At 42.2% G+C, this 20959-nt stretch overlaps 1 protein-coding gene across 11 annotated transcripts in view; it reads left to right on the top strand.

Annotated features, from left to right (window-relative positions):
* Positions 1-20959, top strand: part of MAP4K4 (mitogen-activated protein kinase kinase kinase kinase 4) — a 164522-nt gene that overhangs the window by 67562 nt on the left and 76001 nt on the right. For all 11 annotated transcript variants that reach the window (XR_010996031.1, XM_068180359.1, XM_068180353.1 and 8 more), the window contains exon 3: positions 10299-10355. Coding sequence is in view for 10 of the 11 variants with exons in the window: in XM_068180359.1 (XP_068036460.1) it covers positions 10299-10355 (57 nt within the window). In the remaining variant the exon portion in view is untranslated. The remainder of the gene's footprint in view (positions 1-10298; positions 10356-20959) is intronic.

Raw genomic sequence — 20959 nt, 5'->3', positions numbered from 1 at the left:
GTTTTATTTGTACCCTGAGTTCACAGCACGACAGGTAAGGACCAGCTGCAGTGGCAGCAGTACTGCAGCCTTGCTTTGCAAGCTCTCCCAGGGAATTTCTTTCCCTTTTTGTTTGCCACAGCTTGGTCTGCAAAAGTCTGGAGTGTGTTATTATATGTGGTGAACGTGTTTTGACTAGTTTTTGTGAGGTACTTGGTGTGTTCTTGAGTACTTGGTAAAAAATCATTATTGAAGAACACACAGCCTCCATTTCCTTAATGCTGTTCTTTCCGCGGATTAACCTGCAAGCTGAATGTGTTGCATAATGGCTTTTCTGTTGTCTGGCCCTTTCACATAATAAACTTGTTGGCCACAGACTTTGGGAATGCAACTTACATACTTCCCAGGTAGCAACAGAGAGGAAATGGCATTTATTTTGGTCCTTCTTTTGCTCAATAAATAAATAAATAAATGGCTCTGTAATCGCTGAAACTGGGGAGTTGTTGTTACTGAGTCTGGTATAGAAAGGGTTGGTAGTACAGGCTTGAATTTCTGAGTCAAACTCCTGCTGACAAAGCAGAAATGGTTTGAGGTCTGAAAGTACTGCCTGAGTATTTGAAAACAGTTGTGTGGACACAAAGCTGTTTACGGATCACTCGCTGGCCAGCAGCCAGGTTCTCAAGGACAAGGTGGTTTGGATTTTTTTTTCCCTTTGGAATCACAGATGTACTTGGCAGGTTATCAGAAGATAAAAATGCTGGAAATAGTCTCCTGGTGTGAGTCCTCATTTAATTAAAACATAAAACTTTAGGCCAAATGTTTCTTGAAATCAACTTGGTAAAATATTTCTGAATTTGTTCTTGTGTATGGGGTTACAGTATAAAGCATGGTCCCTATTCTTTTCAAGAATGCTTCTTACTGTAGTCCTCCTGCAGCATACCTTGTGCTCTACAAGATGTATTTTAATTTCAGCAGTTTCTGCCCGGCAAATTCTGGCTTCCTAGTCCATAGTGGCAAGGAGATGTCATTAAAACTGGCACTGATGGTGTTTGTAATGGCTAAAGGAAAGAGGATTGAATAATAGTATATCCTGAGTTGGAAGGGACCCACAACTCTTGATGGAGTGTCTCCCCTCAGCAGGAGAAGCAAAAAGCTCAAAACCATGCAATTCAGCCCTTTTGGTTGTGTGGGATAGCACTGGAGAAGTATTAACAGTTGGACTGGAACTTACTTTATATATATATATACATATATATGTATATATGTATATAAATAAATGTACATTTAAGAGTTCATTAACTTCCCTTCTTTAATGCTAATGTTCAGGATTTTTTTTAAGGCTGCCAATGTGAAATCTCTCATTTCAACCATGTTGAAATAAAATTCATTACATAACCTGATTTCTTTGCTCTGCTCAGCTGTATTGTTCTGCTGGGAAGGTATACATTGAAATAGTTCCCTTTCCCCTTGCCCCTCATTAATATTAAGCTAGCAGCTCCTCCCCACGTAGTGTGTTTGTTAGCATCTTGTGATGCAGCTAGACAAAAAGTGGGACTCTTGATGGGGACAGCTGTACAGTGTGTGTTGGGCTCCTCTGTGCAGCAGCAACTCTGAAAACATAGTAAAAAGTGAAAGAAAAAGCAACAAAGGCAGTAGTTCCCCCTTTTCCCTTCCCACTATGTGTTTTGCATTTACAGTGAGGTTTTTTGCCTTCCAAAACAATTGCCCCATGCATTTAGCATTATTGAAATAAAATAAAAAGTTGATTTCCATTTATTACCCCTCTTTGCTGGTCTCCAGGAGGCTGCTGGACATTTCAGTATGGTGCCTCAGGCAGCAGGACCTGAAGCAGCATAGCTGGATACTTGCTGTCTGTGACTGCTGGATGCTGCCCTGGGAGGGACACGGACCTCCCACTGCCTGGTGATGGCTGTCACCCATTTCTCGTAGCAAGTCTCTTTTGACAGTAGATGAAATGCAATAAGGCTGGTAGGGTGTGTTTGGGCTTATTTTCCTTCTGTCGTGGTGTATGACCTCTGACAATGCCCCTCACCAGAGTGCAGGCTGCTTACAACAGCGGTGGTGCATGGAGGGGCAGGGACTAACTAGGGTTTGAATATTATTTTTTCTCTCCTCAAAGAAAGTATGTATTTTGTGGCACTTCTGTGTACTCGGGGCCTAAATACTTAAAATTGTTGAGGACATCTCACCTTCTTTTTCTGAAAGGGTGTGCCCAGCAATGAGGTGGTTTCTCTGCAACTTGGTGGAGAGTATGCAAAAAGTGAAATGGGTGCAGACTTGCCTGGGTATGCAGAGGGTCTTGGTCAAAAGGTATCACTTGCTCCTTTCAGTTGGAAAGCTCTGCTTGTCCAGGGTGATGATTAGATATCAATATGAATTCATTTAAAAAGAAGTTAAACAAAGAGAAGCAGCCCCAGGCTTTCTTCATCCACGCTTAATCTTGATGTCACTCTGCAGAAGGGATGGAGAAACTCTGTCCTTTATCTGCCATCTCTCTCAGCTGCAGAAGCACCTGCATTGCTTTAAAGCCCCTGTCCACCCATGTGGAGACCTTGGTAGGTCAGTTTGGGCCCTGCTTGGTCTGAGGTAGGAACCTTGTGTGGTGCTGGACATCTCTGAAATTATGCTGGGTGGTTCTGATGCCATGTGGCAGGCACAGGGCTTGCTCTGGTCACTTGTGGTGGTTCCCTTCAACCTGAGTAACACAGCCCCTGTTGCAGGGGCAACAGGGCCATGCCACCAAACTGGGTCTGCCGCTCCTTCAGGCAGTGGCCAAGACTCTGTGGGAAGTGTTTTGTGGTGAAAGTGCCTGTCAAGGTGTAAGATGAGAAATCAGTAGCAGTCTGCATCAACAGACCATGCAATTTTGTATCTACGAGTACATGTTTCATAATTCGATCTAAATTCTTTTCTTGATGTCCTCCATCTGGTTAATTTTTAATTATAGTTGCCAGAAAGAAGTTGTTCTATGTAAAAGAGAGCATTGCAGGGCATCCAGAGAGACAAAACAGTGTTAGGAGGGGTGTATATAGTGACTGGTAAAGCCATTAAAGTAGGGTGAAGAACTGGTTTGAATGGGGGCCAGCTGATTTTAGCTGATGTTTCCGAAGGAAGCCAAATGTGCTCTAAGCTAACTGTGTCCACATGGAAGGTATGCCTCTATTCTGATTTAATTATTTTCTTTTGTTTTAGTTAGGGTTTTTTTGTGTGTGTTTGTTTTTCAGTAGTGTGCTAACTAAATCATCTAGGAAGGTTTAAAACCAGAAAAAAACCTGCAAGGATTATTAAAGTCCTTCTATTTTTGAACAGCTGAGGGTGCAGACTCTATTCTAAGGGAAAATGAGGGATGGTGGTTTCGGTAGAAGTCACTAAATCTGGACACAGCATGGCGGTGACTGGAAGAATAGGATGACTTCAAGGATGGCTCTTGAAGAGGGTATCTTCTAGGCTGGGGTCTCAAGCCAGTTAGCTCAAGTGTCCCTTTAGAAGAAGCATCTAGTGGTGCAGGAAGCTGTGGTGGTCACCTACAGAGCAGCAGAGCTTGATGCAGCACACATCTGATGACTGGGCTGTGTGGCACAGGGGCAGCCCTCAGCACAGTGTATCTTTCAACGAGGTTTCTGTGGCGTTGTGTGAAAACGCATCGCAGCCTTGCTGCCAGTGTTGCCAACGGGCCCCTGTGGGTCAGCCTTTCCTGCTCAGTTTTTGAAGAATGAAAAACAGAAATCTGTAGCGTTGGCTTGGTAAGGGAATGTTTTGTGCCATTTGAGCAGGAAATGTGCAGTCTTGAAGGGATCCCAGTTGGCTGAATGGACTGTAGTTGACATGACTGGATTAACAAAGGACCAGCCACAGTCTAAAACTGCACAGCTGCACTCCTCTTACCCTCCTCCTTCCCCTGCAACATCCCCTTCTCTTGCTATCTTTTTTAATCTGTTGCCAGGTGAAGTGTTTCAGTGGCTATGAACTGAAACCAGCATGAACGTCAGGTCTCAAAGCTCCGTGGGGAATTGGTGTTGTTTTCCAGGTAAATTGTCAAGAGAACAGGTCTGCCTTTGCAGTTCTCTTTCTGTCTTCTCCCATCAGACCAAAACATCTCCTGCTGATGGGTGTGAGGAGGGAGGCGAACTGCTGGGCAGTGTGCTGGGAGTCAGCAGAGATGCCTTCTAACTGAGCTCTGCAATTGACCTGTTGTTATCCTGGGAAAGTTAGATTGTGGCTTTCTGCCATGCTTTTCCCACCATCCTTTCTCCCCCCTCCCCTTTCTTTTCTTCCTATTTAGGCAATGAGCTGTTTGGGGGAAGGAAATGCCTCTGATAATGTATATCCAGCATCTTTCACAGTGGGAAAGCTACCACAAAACTAGGAATCAAAGTGAAAAATCAGTGAATAGAACTGTCTTTTTTTCTTCCTAGTGGGAAACATCTTTTCACTCTGTCCCCAGAAGAACAAAACAGATAATAACTGTGTATCTTTCTGTGCATTATTTCACAGAATGCAGTACTATGCATGAGTAAATTGTCATTATTATTTATTCAATAGGCAGCTAGCGAGCCTGTGGATATCAAAAGCAGGATAGAGAGTATGTTATTTTCTGTTTTGCTTTCCAGGCATTTGATGTCAAGAGTTAGACAGAAGGAAAACACAAGAGCTCTGTCCTCTCTTTGACTTAACAGTGACAGACATTAACAGCTCTGGTTGGTTTCGGTTTAGAATCATCTAACAGGATAACTTCTCATGTATTTCTGCAATGATTTTCCAAGTCTTTGTATTCAGGCTTTTTTTTTACTCATTTTTATTTTAGAAGTACTTTTCATGCCAGATAAACATTATCCTTTTTGTTTACAAATTCATCTCCATTGCTGGAACATATGATTATTTACCTTACAGAATGCTGTATCAGTAGGAACAGCATAATTATGGCTACAAATGCAGTTAGGTAGACTTTTTGCTTAAGAACACTTTATTATTTATTTATTTATTATTTATGTTTTTAGTTTTGACTGGGGGGGTTGTTTTCACTTTGTGCCATTCTGTCTTTTTGCCTGTCAAAAATATGGTCTGTTTCCTTCACAAGCACTATTCCCAATGCTTTTCATAGGGTAGACCTGATCTTTTCAGGGGGTGGAAAGAAATACCATGTAGAGTCCAAGTTTTCACAATGCAAAGTCAGTCTACAACTTTCTGTGTTGCCAAGTGACAGAAAGAGCTGATGATAAACATACCTTGGAATAATAAGTTATCATTTATTGCACTGGGGTGTGCAACCCAATAACAGAGCATTGCTTCATGGCCTGTTGCCTCAGGCTGGTAGTTAAGAGTCAACTGAATGAGAAGTGAAATGGAAAGTTATGTTTGCCGTCGGGGCATTGTGCAGCACTCAAACTAAGAGATGGTACTGTGGTATTTTCACTTGATGGCATGTCTAAATCTGCTGCTTCTGTGTGCAGTGTGGCAACTGGAATTGGATTAGTAGTTAGTTTGTTTTTTTCAAATCAATTCCTCTTCTTTCCGCAACTGTCAGCGTAGAATACTGGGAGCTGGGAGAAGTTTAGCAAAGACTTAATTGTGTACAGAGCACAGGATAATCCAAACTTGCAAGTAATGAGTCACAAATGGTGCATTCCTTCCTTAATGTGTGATGTTGCCCTATATGCTGCTTCCATGACATTTAGCTGGGGAGCAAGCTTCTAGGAACAGTCTCCCAGAGGCATGTTAATATACAGGTCTGAAACTGTGTTAGTAGGAGAATAAATTACTGTGACATAAATATCTTGGGTAACTGGGGGAAGGGGTGTCAGGAAAGGAGGTAAATTAGCTGATAGCATTTCTTTTGCACTTAATTTGCATAGTTCTTTGATAACATTAAGGCACAAGAGAAAAAGACTGCCATGAAAACAGCACATAACACCACTTGCCTTTGAACCTTTTTCTAAACTAAAAATTTTACAGTAATAACGTGTGCAAAGGAGGAAAGAGGCGAGAAGTAGGTATATTAACTGACTTGGAGAGTGTGGGAAGACTTGAAATTTATAATGTTCTGCAGATCTTGGCAGTCTACCATGGATTCCCCTTGCCCCTCTGCTTTTCAACATGCATAAAGCCCACTAAGATGAGAAATAAACACCATATTGCTATCAGACATGACTAGAAATGTGCTTAAGTAGTGGATTCGGTTTAAGATCCAGTTAAATGCTGCAGTATTGCTGTGGTAATGAGAAGAACTACAGCTCTATGTATATGAACTTGCAGTCATCTGTATAAGAAGAAACAGGACAAGATTTGAGGTTGGCAGTCTCAATTCCATTGACTTGCTTATCTCAACAGGCCATTAAAATGCAGTGGTACAAGTAGCACTCTTAAAAATATTCTTAGGCTGCTTCCTTGGGAGGATAAACCAAGTGCTTTAATATGAATAGAACCATGAAATGAGGGAGAGAAAAGTGGGGAGAATGTGTAAGAAATAAGAAGTAGTTCAGAAATTTTGGTGAATAAAATCTTAATGTGGTCTAAATGAAGAGAATATGGTGGCAGGCTCATTTCCATGGGGACAAGCTGATGTTTCTTGTGGTTCCCATGCTGAAACTCAGTAAGAGGCAAACTCTCACTCCCAGGATGACGTAGCCTTTTCTACCTGTTGCTGTGCCACTGTTTGAAGAAACCTCTGTGGCTTCCTCTGTCCATTGGCTCTGGAGAGTCACCTTATGCTTAGCAAGATCCTTCTAGGTTGCTGTTGTCTTCATTGTACATTTCATATCCACACAACATTCTGGCTGTGGGACAGTATCTTGTGATCCTCAGCCTCTGATATTTGGCACCTAGTAATATTTTAAGAAACTGCTGTTTTCAGTTAGCATGGGTTGCATTTTGCAATATTGAAGAGCTTTTCAGATATCTAGATGGTAATTGCTGACAATTTGCCTGGAGAAACAAAGCTGCAAGAAGCTCTGCCTTGCCATGGGGATGGGCATGCCTGGATGCCCTGAGGGGCCATGTGTCCACACTGCACTAAAGCAGAGGCCTCATTCTGCATGAAAAATGTTATCCCAGTGGAGGGGTGTTGCTGAGATATGGTGTCTGGATGGAGCCTTGATGGTTACTACATTTGTAAAGTGCCCTGTGAGCAGAATTTGAATAAATTTTAATCCCAGGAGATTGACTTCAGAGGGTTTCTCCCATCTATGATTTCTGCAGTTCTTTCTTCACGTTCAACCACATTGCGATTTTATTATTACTCTTTTTAACACAGACAAATTTTTCCTAAGCAAAAGCTGGCCCTGAAAATCTGACGATTGGTTTCCAAAATGGGATTGCTTAGCCATTTCATGTTGCAAGCAAAATTATACCAGCATGCTAATAGTTTGACAGGTCTGTTCTTGAGCAGAGCTGTTAAGCAAATAAACAAACAAACAAACACTCTGCTCATGCTTATATGTTGTGCTTGTGGTGTTTGTTTTTTCCCGCCCTCTGAAAATATTTTTTATGAAAAGAATGTGGCTTCAAATGTCTTTTTTACCTCTCTCATAATAAATTAATGTCATGCAGGCCATCCCTCCTCCTCTACATATGTTGCAGATTTTTAGAATATGAGTGCTCCATACATTACGAAAAGGGTATTTGGAGTAATTTAAAACAATATTCTGAAGTGACCAGGGTTTAAATTTGGTCTGGGATACTGAGCAGACCACACTTCCCACACTCTGCAGTTCCCTTGCTTTCAGTCCCTTAGGAGGGTTATGTAGAAGCTTTTCCCCTCCCTGAAGAAGCAAAGTGAAACATGAGCAGTGGCTGTGTTCTGCTGTAGCTGGCCCCAGTTTTCATAGGGACACTCGTGAAGGCATCAGCAGGATCCCATAAAGCTGCAGGGGAAATATGGTAGGGCTGGTGCACATTAGTCATCCTGAGTGGGCCAGTCTCACAGGGAGGAACACTGACTTCAGAAAAGCTGTGAAGTCGAGCATTGGGAAATTTTAGGTGTCTCTCTGAAAATAGCAAGCCCACCAGTAGTTAGTGGATTTAAAAAGACAAATAGAGAAAAAATTCCATGAAAATGGCATCCTGTCCTGCTACTTTGCTCTTCTGCATGCCACACTCTCTGCTTGAGTATATTCGGCCACCATTCTGACACCTCCACCTTGCTGCAGAGTGAATGGGGAGCTGTATTTCACTGCTTTTGTAAAAAAAGTTTCTCTCCTCAGACTTTCTTAGTGTTGTGAGGGTTTTTTTCTTCAGAGATGTCTTTGTTTCTCTGTTATCTTTAGCATATTCTTTTTGTACCTGAAACTCTACTTCCCATGTCCTCGGGCTTTCAAATTCCTTTAACAAAATTGTGGAAAATGGGGGCAGAGCTGAGAGTAGGCATTTTTCCACCTCAGTATAAGCCATTTTCCCCTCCTTCCTTGTGGGATGGTAAGTCTTGAGGAGAAGACCACAGGCTTTTGTCATTAGGCAGAGGTCCAGGGTGGGAAATTGGAGTTGGAGCTCTCCTGGGCTTGCTGAAAGACTTTGGTTCAAGAAATAGTAAGGTCAAGGTGAGGTCAGTGTTGGCTACTGCACACGTTAGGACCCCTAACTTTGTTTCAAAATCAAAACCAGCTTGAGACCAAGCTGTAAAAAGAAATGCCTGTGGTAAAGCCAGTTTACAGAGCAAGCAAAGCCTGAGCACAGTAATGTATTTATAGAAAGCACATGGATTGGTTAGTAAGGGGGAGAGTGAAGCACAAGAAGAGTTGTAGAAGAAAGCTAAGGCAGTGAATTCTGCAGCATTTTGTCCTTTTGAATGCACCAGCAATGCCTGGCCAGTACCTCTGTGGGGGGCATCATAAGGTGTGAAAAGGTCAGGATTCTCTAAAGAGACTAGTGGTTTGGGGTGCTTCAGTTCTGGGGTGCCAGTCTCAAAATACCCTGTAAAGAGATTAATGTTAGTCCAGGCAAAAAATACATTATTAATGTCCATCATATAGGTTTCTGCCTAGGAAAATCAGAAATTGGTGAGGAGAGAAATAAAGGAACTGTGACTTCAGTTAAATATTCCATTGTGTTCTTATCATTATTTGTGATAAAAGTGAAGAAATTTAATGGGCATACCTGTTGCTAGAGAGCTTGACTGATGCAGATAAGAACCTTTGGAGATGGTGCCTGGGAAAGTGGTTGGTAGATGGGGCTGTTTGACTGGTTTAGGATAGACTGCTGGCGTTACAATGCAGAGCATTAAGTGGAGAGCTGGAAAATACCAATATTGGGACCATTTCTAAGTGCCTGTTTAGAAAAAAAAGTACACAACAGCTAATTGATGTCTCTACCTCATTTAAACATACACTGGAGAGAAAAAGGCTTTTGTTAGAAGTCAGCTGAGGCGAGTTACAGCCCACCAGGGCTGGAGGGGCCTGCCATGCTGCTTGCCTCTCAGCCCTGTGATCTGCATCCTGCTGGCTCCGGCTCTGTTTTCACTGCAGAACAAACCAGTTTAATTTCCTGGACTGCAATCCCCTGCCCCACCCCACAGTTCACTTTTTCTGTGTTAACTTTCTGCCGTTTTAGTGATCTCAATCAGCTTATCATATGATACAATGAGTGCCAGAAGGAGCTCAGTGCTCCTGGGAGAAATATGTGACAGGAGGCTGGAAGGAGGCAGAGGAAGGAAGGGTAGGAGCTCCCTGCTGCAGGAGCTGGGATCTATTAACTCAGCTCCAGCTGTACTGAGAAACTGTACCCTTACTGTGGTGTAGCTGAAGGGAGATGACATCTTGTTCTTGTCTAGCCATTGTGAGACAAGCGAAGAGAGCTCTTGCAGGTCTGATGCATCCTTTGCAGAAACCCCACTTTTTTTACTGGGAAAGACCAAACTAGTGAGAAATGTCCTAAGCACGGGTTAACCATGCTTACTAGGTAAAGCATGTAATATATCACCTAGGTACTAGGCATTGGTTCATACAAATAAAATACGCAACACGTGGAATTTATTCTGACATGTTAATAAGCTATCATTACTGACAACGAGCTTTGCTACAGTAAACAGAAGGGAAGCTGTGAATATAACCTGTTTGTACTTGATAATCATAATTTTAATGTGGGGAAAAAGAAATGGGTACTAAAATTTGAAGAGGAACACGTTAAATTTGTTATTGATGTTTTTGCCATGTAGAGTATTTGTGGTATCTCCTAGGAAGTATCAGAATGGTCCAGCATAGCTGGGGAAAACCCAGTGACTGGCACTCTTGTCCAAGTGTTTTGCTCTGTGTAAGCTGAAGGGATGGGTGAGATGCTGGTGCTGACTCTTCTCTCTTTCCCTTACTCAGGGTCGCCATGTCAAAACGGGTCAGCTGGCAGCCATCAAAGTCATGGACGTTACTGAGGTGAGTAGAAGAACCTTCTGCTTTATTAGCAACGTGTAAGATTTAATAATGAGATGGTATAAGGCTTACATAATATTTCTGTTCATAAGGCTTACTTTGTATTTCTGTTGAAAGGCATGGTCCTTGCATGTGAATGTTTGCTCCCTGCTTGCAGGACCTGACCTCTTCAGTCCATTTGCGTGAGATTTCTGTGTGCCTGTGTGCTGGGGCGTTTGGCCTTCAAAAATTGCATTGTCCAGTCCCAGGGCATATGGGTGCATGGAGCGCTCTCTTTTCAGAAATTTCTTAGAAGAGCGGGAAAAAGTTCAGATTGCTTGCTTCCCACTTTTTTTTCTCTGAAAAGTATCATCTTGCTTTTACCAAAAAAGAAGTTGAGGTGTCTGCTTGATGTAGAGGACAGTGTTCTCCCTGGTACATCTGCAGCCTACAAAGGGTAAATGTTCATTCCAAGGAATTAGTCCATTGTACTTCCAAGAAGCCTAAAAGCAGAAACATCTGCAGGACTGATGAGCAGATTGCTAACAGAATTCAGCAATGTAAAGTAGCTGTAGTAACTGACCCATGGGGATTTACTGTGGAGCTTTAGATGGGAAAGAGGGGAAATTAACCCAGTAAAAGAAATAAAAAATATCTGCCTATATTTGAATCCTTGGGTATCTTACAGTTTATGCTGTTCAAAAAGCAATCAGTTTAAATCAACTGATGAAGAAAACAGAATGAAAACAGATGAAGAAAAGCATGGGCTTCTCCCTATTACTCTATTTGTGGTATGCGGAGTTCCATTCACAAATTAACAGCTTCAAATTTAAAATCCAATGAGATACTCCCATGTGATATTTGCAAAGCTTCACTGATACTGCTCTTCTGTAGAGAGATTGTGCCTTTTCAAACTGCCATATTCTTCTGAGCTCCTCAGTCTTACACAGGGGAAATACTTAAATTAATGCATGTACATCGTGCAGAACATGGGGTCTTTGGCCAAGATGGTTATAGCAAGCCAAACTTCTGCAAGGATATTGCTGCAGAATATTTTATAGCTTAGTGTGGTTATAGGTGCAACAAGTAAAAATGGCCTTGGACACAAGGTCCTAGATGAGTGGTGGGGTGTAATGGGTAAACAGGCAGGAGAGGAGGAAAACAAGAGACAGGGTTAGGTCAACTGATAGGGCTTCAGTCTTATCTCTGAATCTCTAGTGATCGATGGGCAGTGTGACTGTTGCTCTCTAACTTCAGCTGTTGTGTCTGCCTACAGCTAGATATTCCTTTCTTGTCAAATGGCTTGATAAAGATCAATTTTCAGCTGAAGTTTTTCAAAGGCTGTCTTCATGAGGAGGCAATGCTTTTTTTGCTGCAGTTAACAAGCAGAGAAACCAAAGAAGGATAATGGTACATTGACACACAGGGAATGTTCTTTGCACAGCAAATGTTTTCATCTGTGCAGCAGTTTTACACAGGGCAGCTTGCTGGACTGTGCACAACAATGGCTTCTTCCATAATACTAAGATTGGCTCTATTGCACACTCCCTCTGTTTTTAAAAGCATGTATTAATCACAAACAGTTGTAATAGAGAGGTTGCGCAGAAAAAGGAAGAGAGTTGAAAAATGCTGTCTTTAGTATGGCTAAGCTCATATTGCAGGAGTAAGTTTTGAAACTTAATGTAATTTTTGTCTGGTTTTGAAAAGCACTGTCTTTTATCTCATAAGTGCAGTGCTTTTTCAGGGGATGAAGGGTAGTCAGAGGGAGGAGTTTGGAGATGTTAGCTAGCCCCATGCAGCTTAAAAGCATTGTCATTCCTACCAGTGGAGCTCATGTGTTTTTGCTTCAAAGAAAAGAGCTCACAGAGACTAAAAATGTGTAAACTCATCCAAGTTGTACTAACTCAGCTCCACTTTTTAACACCAGGCATGGGTGACACTGTTATGTGTACCATTTTCTCAGTGGCAGATGTGGCTGTAGGGTGTTCTTGTCCAGCCTTGCTCACTGGTTCCTTGCCCATTTCCCAACACTTGTGCCGGCACAGCTGCCTTGGGGTCAGATGGTGACCTGGATCAGTGAACAGGCTCTGGTTCCAGTTTTAAAACACCCTTACTCCTCTCCTTCCCTTGGTTATTTATAACCTGGATTGGTTCATTGATTGAGTTCAGCACATGATGTTGCAAACTCTTGTGTGGTTATTATGAAGAAGGTGTCATGAGACTACAAAAGAGTCACTGCTGGCCATAAGGGAAGGGGCAGTAACTCAAATTGATATTTCTGCCGGAGATAGCCATATCCTCAAACCATAGCTTCAGTTCCTCAAGGGTTTATTTCATGAACACCTCATTTGCTGGCAAACAATGCAGGTCTATCCTGGTTCTAGCTTTCCACAACTTATGGAGACAGTGGGAGGAGAGAACATGGGGACAGTGACTTCACCCTTAGCACTATTCCAGGAGAAATGCTGAGGGAAGCACAGCCACAAATTCACCTTCTCCGCCTGCTTTAAGAGCTACAGTTAGATGAACTGCTAATGGTAATACTGTATTCGTGCCCATGGAGAAAGAGGCCTGAGTGGAAACTTTCACAAAACTGAAATAGTGGTTTTTTTATGAGTGGTTGTTTGAAGCTGTAGGTGATTTGTGCCTATGTGCATGTTTTATTGGCAGTGTTATGCCTTTCTGCCTAAATTCAAGCGATGCCATGGGGGATATCTGATTATTCTGACTAACCTGAACTGAGAACAGACACAAGACTTCCTTTCTTCTGGGATACCTCTGATCCAGTGCTTGTTTTGCCAAATGCTTAACAAATTAGAAAACCTAATGTATTGGCATGCTCTGTGGGCACACCCCAGATTTTTAGTTTTCAAGGCCATGATTCTGCAATTCACACATTGCTCAGGATCAGCAAAGTTATGTCAGTTCTGGGCTGTAAAGCTTTGATCATCCACACAGGAGAGATGTCAAAGTCAGAGTGAAGTCTTTCCTTAAAATGTTTTGGTTGGCGTGAAGAAAATGAGGTATTGTAACCTCTGACTCGAGGCATTGGAAGAAATATTACAACTCTGTAGTGCACATGGCACTGTGGAAATACTCTTCATCCTTCTCACCTTTTCTTGTGGTTTTCTCTTTAGATTTTAATTTTGAAAAGAATGGTGGCAAGGATGAGAGAAAAGGAGGTGGGCTGAAGCCTATCAGCTTGATCTTTCAATAAATTATGACTAGTTAGTTCTGCTGCCTGAAACGTTGGGGGATGCTGATATGCATAAAACTTCCCTGCCTCTTCTACTTTCCTCTTTTCTAAACAAATAAGGAAAATACTTAGAAGACTAGATCTTTACTGATCTTTTGATCTACAGCACTAAAGCAAGCACTGATGGAACTGTAAGACCTAAAGATCTATAGATATCACTACAGAATGGTGCACAGGTAGGTCTTCTTTTCACTTTCGAAGGGCAAAGCTGCAGTGCATGCAGGCTGAAAAAATTTCACTGGAGCGTAGAACAAATAAAACCAAAAACCCCGCCAGTTTTCATCAATGGAAAGCTATTCTTATTCCTTGTTGGAAAGAGCCCAATGACCGTAAAAGGGGAACAGTGCAAGCTATCGGCATATGCGCGCTTTAAAAATTGTTTTATAAAATCTACACATGTAGGATGAATCTCACACTGCATGCTTGTTGTGAGGGAGGCATTATATGTAGTCTGTCATTAATCTTTCTATTGTAAGGTCTCTGTTCCTTTTGTGACATTGGTTTGGAGAAGGTGGTGTTCAGTCCGTGTTGTTCCTTTCCACTCACTGACCATACTGTTAGGTTTCCATGATCATAAGACTGCCATGACTCCTAAGATTTAGCAGTCCCTGTTTACTTAGAAGAATCTGTTTTCATGTGAAGCAAATAGCATTTTAAACCTTAGCAAAGCTTACTTGGCAAATCTGCCTGCATCCAAGCTATTAACTTGCATTACACCCTAAAGCTTGACTCTGTTTTAACTGCTTTGGAGCCTTTCCTTGCAGCTGCACTGTTGTTTCCAGGGTCGCTCCTGTGTTCCACTTCCAGCAATGCTTTTCTCTTTGAAAAGTTTAGTAACTGATTTTGAGGGAAAAACACAATTGCTTCTCTTCTGTTTGTTATAACCCCTGACGCTGCTGCTTCTTCCTCCTACCTCTTCCCACACACACTCTTGGCATCTCTTGGGAAAGTTTTCCGCATGCCGTTTTTAATAGCAGCATTTCTCAGCTCTTGTGCCCAGTGTTTCATGACTTGTCCAATCTAGTCTGTGTAAAATTATGCTAAGTAAACAACTGGATACTGTATCCTGCTGATTTATGAAAGAAGTTGGATTGCTTTTAGTGCTTGCATGTCTTGCCATTTCTGTGTGTCCTCTACAGAAAAATTAACCTCAGACCAAAGCCTCCAGGCCTGTAGAAAAACAGGGCACATCTCCTATACCTAGATAGGAAACATTCGCTGAGTTACTCATTGCCATCTTCCTTACTCTGCTGGCTGCTTATTTCTGTTGCGGTAGGAAAGTCACTTTGATTTTTTTGAGTCTGTATCTTACAGCCTACATGGCGGTATAAACTACAGTCGTGTGGATAATTTGTCCATTTTCCATAGGTCATCTCAAAGCAGTCTGCATAAAAACTGCAGATAAATAAAAATGTGGGTTCCCACATAAACTAGCAGACAAAATGAGGGGAAAATAACATAGTAAGCCAAACCAAAAGTTTGCCCTACTATGTATGTTCTTGTTTTTCCCATGAAAACTCATTGACAATCCATGGATTTTCATCTGTTTGAAGGGGGAAAAAATAGAAGTTGATGGCTCACTCTGGAAAATTGGGAAATACAGATTCTTGTGGCCCAGTGCAACAGAACTGGGTCAAGTCAGCCTGGAGAAGCTCAATAGGGGCCATCCTTTTAGTGTAGAGATATGAATGCAGTGCTTTACCTGGCTTTATCTGGCTTTGCAGCTGCCTGATAAAGTACTTATGTACCAGTCCAGGGCTGTACTGACTGTGAAGTTAGCCAAAGCAAATCTAAAGTCACTAGAGTTACCAAAAGTCTTTGCCCTCCCAGTGTTTCATAGGAGTCACTTCTTCTTAATGTGAATTGGGGAAAATTGATAAGGGACCTAAAAATCCAGATTGTTCCATGGAGAGTACTGGCACTCTGCTTGCTTGTCCCTGCAATGAAAGATTGCTTGCTACTAGTCTGTACAACATTTTGCAGTCTTTGGTTAAGCAGTTACCTGGCAAAATAAAGAATTGTTCTGTGGAAAAGGAAAAAAAAAAAGCTGTTTACGAACTTGACAGCCCTGCTGTCCAGTTCTCCTGAAGCTGATTAACCTCTGATCTCTTGTAGGGATTAGGTTAAGGAAAAAAAAAAAGTTCCTGGGAATTATATATTACAGTTCAGAGGAAAACAGAGCTGGACAGAGTAGTCCCTTGAGCTGTAACATCTGGTTTTGGAGGAGGTCAAAAAGAGCTATAATAGCCTTGCAGCCAGTAGGGCAGCCTTTGTTGAACTGCAGAGCATTTGTATAATTGACTGTTTCCTTCTTTAATTGAGATCCCTCACCTACCTCTGCTTCATGCCCTCGCCCAGCAGCTTGGCACAGTTCTTCCCCCTGCTTTACCATGGACCTGATGCCAGGCGGTTCAGCCCTGGGTGCTAGCTGATGTCTGTGCAGGACCAGGCTCTGCTGCAGCTCCATGCTGCTTTTTTTCTGCAAGAGTCCTGTTTGGGTCAGGCAGAGGTGGTCCTGTCCATCTACAGGGCGAGGGCAGGGCATAGAGCCTTGCAGGGGTGCCAGACATGTCACAACACCCCTGCCCTTAGGTGGCTGGGAAATTCCTTGGATTGCCAGCTCATAGTTCTAACAGTAGAATGACATTTAACTCTAAAAAGCCTTTTGTCCTTACAAGGAGCAGTGACTTTATCTCCCAGCAAGGCAGATACATCTAACACCTGGTTTAAGTCAGAGCTTCAGTTTCTGGACTCAATCCAAGAAATTTTCTGGAGCAATGCTGGCACCAGTTTGGATAAAAGGCAAACTTCCACTCTCTTCATCTGATTATTCAGGGATTAGCAAGATTGTCAGGCTAGAGAAGCTTATTTGGAAAGGGGAGGATGTCTGGTTTGATGCAGTTGCAAGGAGACTAAATAGGGAGCTTCACCGGGGTTTGAGATCAGGGGAAAAAGCTGTGGCTCTTACCACAGCTGTGGCTTGGGAAATTACACTTCTGGAGAGAGCTGATGTTGAGCACTGAGGCTCTGCATTACTGTGTTCCTGTGAAGAGCAATTTTGCATTGATACTGTGCGAGGGAAAAATTGGCGGAGGAGAGAGAAGAAAATGGATGTAAAACATTCATACATGCTTGTTTCTCTATGCTTATTTCAACATATGTTTTCTCCTTATGCAAGATATCCACCCGAGAGGAAGAGTTTGCATGCACTGCCTATCGTCAGTTGTCCTTGTGGGCATACCTCTCTATGTATTTTAATAAGCTTGTTTTGGAAACCTGACTGTTTCAAGGCTGAAAGAAACAAATATGTTCCTTTTGCTTTGAAGATCCTTGAGGGCACCATTGCAGCACCTCTCAAAAGCAATAGAGCTTTAGCTCTAAAGGCTTCCTGGTGCTCATTTAATAGGATTCCTGTTGCATGGCTTTTTCAGTTGAGGCTGGGCAATGGCTTCATGCTCAAAGTTGATTGTGGAACACAAATGTCAGTAAAGTGTAAAGAAAGCAGACTTGCCTCTGCCTTCTCTTCATCTGTATGCTTATGTCTGATGTGCGGAATTCTTGTCCTGTCTAGTGGAAAATGTTTTACCAGTGCTCTGTAAATTGAAGTGTAGTTTAGATGACACAACCTGAAGTTATGGCCACGTAAAGGGAACTTTGCTGTAGTTTGGAGTGTAAAAGAATCCCCTTTGTTGTAGGGAGGCAGCTTAAAAATTTTGCCCACCTGGCTTTATGAGAACCAGATAACACTGTGCTATAGCACAGCAGAAGATGCTCAGGATATGCTCCTCAGCTGTGGCACTGAGATCTGCTATTGCTCATCAGTATGTGAGAGCGCATGTTTAATATTGGAGCATAATGGAAATGGCTGCAGCTGGTTTCTATAGGCAGAAGGGCAGGGTTGCATATTAAGAAGATTTCTCTGCGAGTCTTGAGGTCTTTGGACAAGTCTGGACTTGTTAAAAAATTGCTTTGCTTTGGACGGGTGGTGCAGCTGCAGTGACACACTGAGAAAGAAAGAATAGGTCATCTAGGTGAACTCTTTGACATCTGTTACCATCCTTGGGCTCTGTTACCTGTCCAGGTGGGCAATACTCATGCATTTAAGCTCTAATACTGTGCATATTTTTCTTCAGTCATTAGGCTTGATACCTGCAATCATTTGAAGTCCTGCTGTAAGCAGTGACAAAGAGGCCACTAATGACACATTTCATATGTATACAAATGACTGCTAGCATCAGTTTGTGTCCTGGACTCTTGAGACTTCACCACTGCAGCTAGTATTAATGTGGGTAGCATGCAGATGCTTTTACAGTTGAGATATTTTACCTACAGGTCATACCTGCTCTAACATGAATCTGAGCAATAATAACCTGTGCAAATTCTAGTGATGGAGCATTTCTTCTGAGCTGAGAGGAGCGTTCGTGCAGGTGATTTGCTGCTGCCTTCCCCAGTGCTGAGCTCTGACTGTCTCAGCTGCTAACGAGTTTTGCGTTCTGATGGGAAACAAATGTTTTGTGTGCAGATAATAGCAAAAAGTATGGGGCTGCATTTTTTATCATTTCTATCAGACACAGCACAGCTCAATTTACCCCCAGTGAGTCAGACATACTGTCTACTCAAGGATAACAAGACAACCCTGTCAATACAGTGTTAGAGCATGTGTGCTCTTGCCAGTTTGGGTAGAGTGAAACCAATAAAGATTGTGACAGAGCATTGTGCTTTCATTTTAGCAGATTTCTAGGCTAAACTGGGGTCAGCTGAGTATTCTTCCTGTCTGCATAGGCAACCAAAAAATCCTAGGTCCAGTATAAGCTGCTATCTTTCAGAGATACACTTTAAAATCTGGCTTGGGCATTAGGATCAAAGTCAGGGGAATTAATTCTCTGTTTATATTATGGGGGATATATCTGCTTGAAATGTAATCTCTCTTGACTGTGTTTAATTGTATTTTCATAAACTGCACCTGCCTGTGGGCTCCTCCTGTTTTTGCTGCAGCATTCCATATTTTTATCTTGACTTCCTAAGGAAATGAGGCTTCTTGGTGATACTGGGCATGTCCTGCCTTCTTTTCCACCAAATACCATTTGGATCTGCTGGTCGACTTCAGCCAAGTTTAATGAGGAGGAGAAATTCCGGAGATACAAAGTCTTGGCAAGTTATGTGGAAACTGGCAGGCTGCATGGAGAAGGGAGGGGCTGAAATTTATAGCCTCTGCTTTGAAAATGGTAGGCAGACCTTAGCCACCTTCCATTATCAGTCAGCTGGCCACTGTTTTGCAGTAAATCATGAGGAGAAAGTAGATCACTTCATTTTTTATTTAAGGAAAAAGTTCTGTGCAGTGTAGCACATGAAAACTACTTTCAAGCATTTTTAAATCTCCTCTGGTTCTTTCTTAAGTTTATGAGTCCACAAATCTAGTACTGTACATTTGAGATTATCTTGTGTGATCTCTCTCTCCCCTCCTTTCTTAACATGCCTATGTATATATATAAAGATAAAATAGCAGTGTTATTCTCCAACATTTAATGAGTCAAAAATGTTTTTTTCCAAGTCCCTCAACAGTGCTTCTTTTGCAAGGCACAGTTTGAATGATTTTGTATGGAATTGTTGGCTAAAATAGAGTCTTAAAGCCCAGCTCCTGAATCTCCTGAATCTAGAGATTACGGTAGCAAGTGCTAATGCTCGAGGACTTGGGAATGCATTGTACTCTAAGCTGGTTTGTAACCACAATAAACACTGCCCTAGTGCCTAAAGTGTTCTGCTTCCCCGGTGCCAAATTTCTTAAATATGCAATGGAAAGCACACAGCTGAGCTAGTGTTCAAAGAGCCTTGAAGATGCTGTGCAACAAACTAGTTCAGTTGATCAGTGTAGGAGAAGATTCTGTTTGTCTCCAGAGCCTGTAAGTGTCTCAAATCCTTTCCAACAAGGCTGTTGTGATGTTTACCTGTTGATTTTTTTTAATGTCAGCCTTTATTTCTTGAACACTTCATTAGTGTTTCGTTCTGAAAGATGAATCTGTGAGAAGTGAGCGAACTGACTATCAGAAGTGCTACTGTTCCTGTGTGGACAGCAAGCAGGTGGGTGTTGTGTTTTGCCTCACATCCACCAGGTAAAATGGTAGCTTTGTACTTAGCTCATCACTGGTGCAAAAGATGGAGGTGGGAGTTCCAATAGCCTGCTCTCTTTTGCACCTCATTCTGTAAGATGATGGGTGCCTTCACAAGTGTCCCTTCCTCTGCCTAGTGGAGGGGCCAGTTCCAGAAGTGAGCTCAGCTTTGTGTGTTGCTTGGTGTACGAGATGTTTCTGCAGTGTATCTCTTCAGCAGGAATATTTTCCACTGTAGCACCTTCTTCCTGAACTGAGTTTTAGTGTTTCATTCTAGATGTGGTAAGAACTAAGTGGAAATCCCAGTGTAAATGCAGCAGCCCACAGACCTTTGGATAGCTCTTACTGTCCTGGCTAAGCACTGTGGCTCTGCCTGCAAGAGTAAGAAAGGAGAGCATCCATGATCGCTGAAAATAATTTTCTCATGTGGAATATTTTACTGAATGGAAATGTAATTGGGCAGAGAGACCAGAGGCAGCAGGGAGAGAGAGCATCCTGGTGGCTGCTTGGCTCCCCCTGCACTAACCTGTCCTGGCCGGGGCTGCAGGACAGTCAGACCTGAGTCACTGCTGTGGAAACACTGATGCAAAGGCAGCATTATTACTGGAGGTTTTAGTTGTCTCTTGCATATTTTACCTCAGCTCCCTTTTCACTAGCATTTATTCTAGTTGCCTCCCTTTGAGCCTGTGGGACAAAATTATTTTTATAAATGAGTTTGTTGATTTTCATTCTGTATTTGCCTTTCTCTTCTCTTACTACACTCCTTTGCAGCAATTTTTAAAATATGCAGCTTTGCATTGATTATAAAATGATAGAGTCACATTGATTTATAGATCAGAGTGGGCAGCATGGTCAAACAAGTCTGCACTCAAATTTGAGTCCCTGAAGGAAATACCTGTTCCTATGTCAGAATTGCTGCTGCTCCCTAATTCTGATTAAAAAGTCTGGGAAATGTAACCAGCCCAGTCTTGATTTGCAACACAAATTTTAAGAGTTGGCACTGGTCATGTAAAAGTGGATGGATCAGCATGTAAATGCAAACTCATTCTCTGTGCCTACAAATGTAAACAAACTGTGTGTAAACTCAAGAAAGGATTTCTCCCACTGGCAGGAAAAAAAGGAGAAATAGTTGCATTTTCTATTTGTAAATGTTCAGATGTCATCCTCTTATGTTAGCAGTGCATCTCCTGACATAGGTGTCTGTGGTCTCCCCATTTCTATTTACTTCTCCCTAGAGATAAGGTTTTACAGTACAACAAAGACAG

The sequence above is a fragment of the Anomalospiza imberbis genome, chromosome 2, assembly GCF_031753505.1.
Source record: "Anomalospiza imberbis isolate Cuckoo-Finch-1a 21T00152 chromosome 2, ASM3175350v1, whole genome shotgun sequence".
NCBI lineage: Eukaryota > Metazoa > Chordata > Aves > Passeriformes > Viduidae > Anomalospiza > Anomalospiza imberbis.
This window is presented reverse-complemented; position numbering and strand designations above follow the sequence as displayed.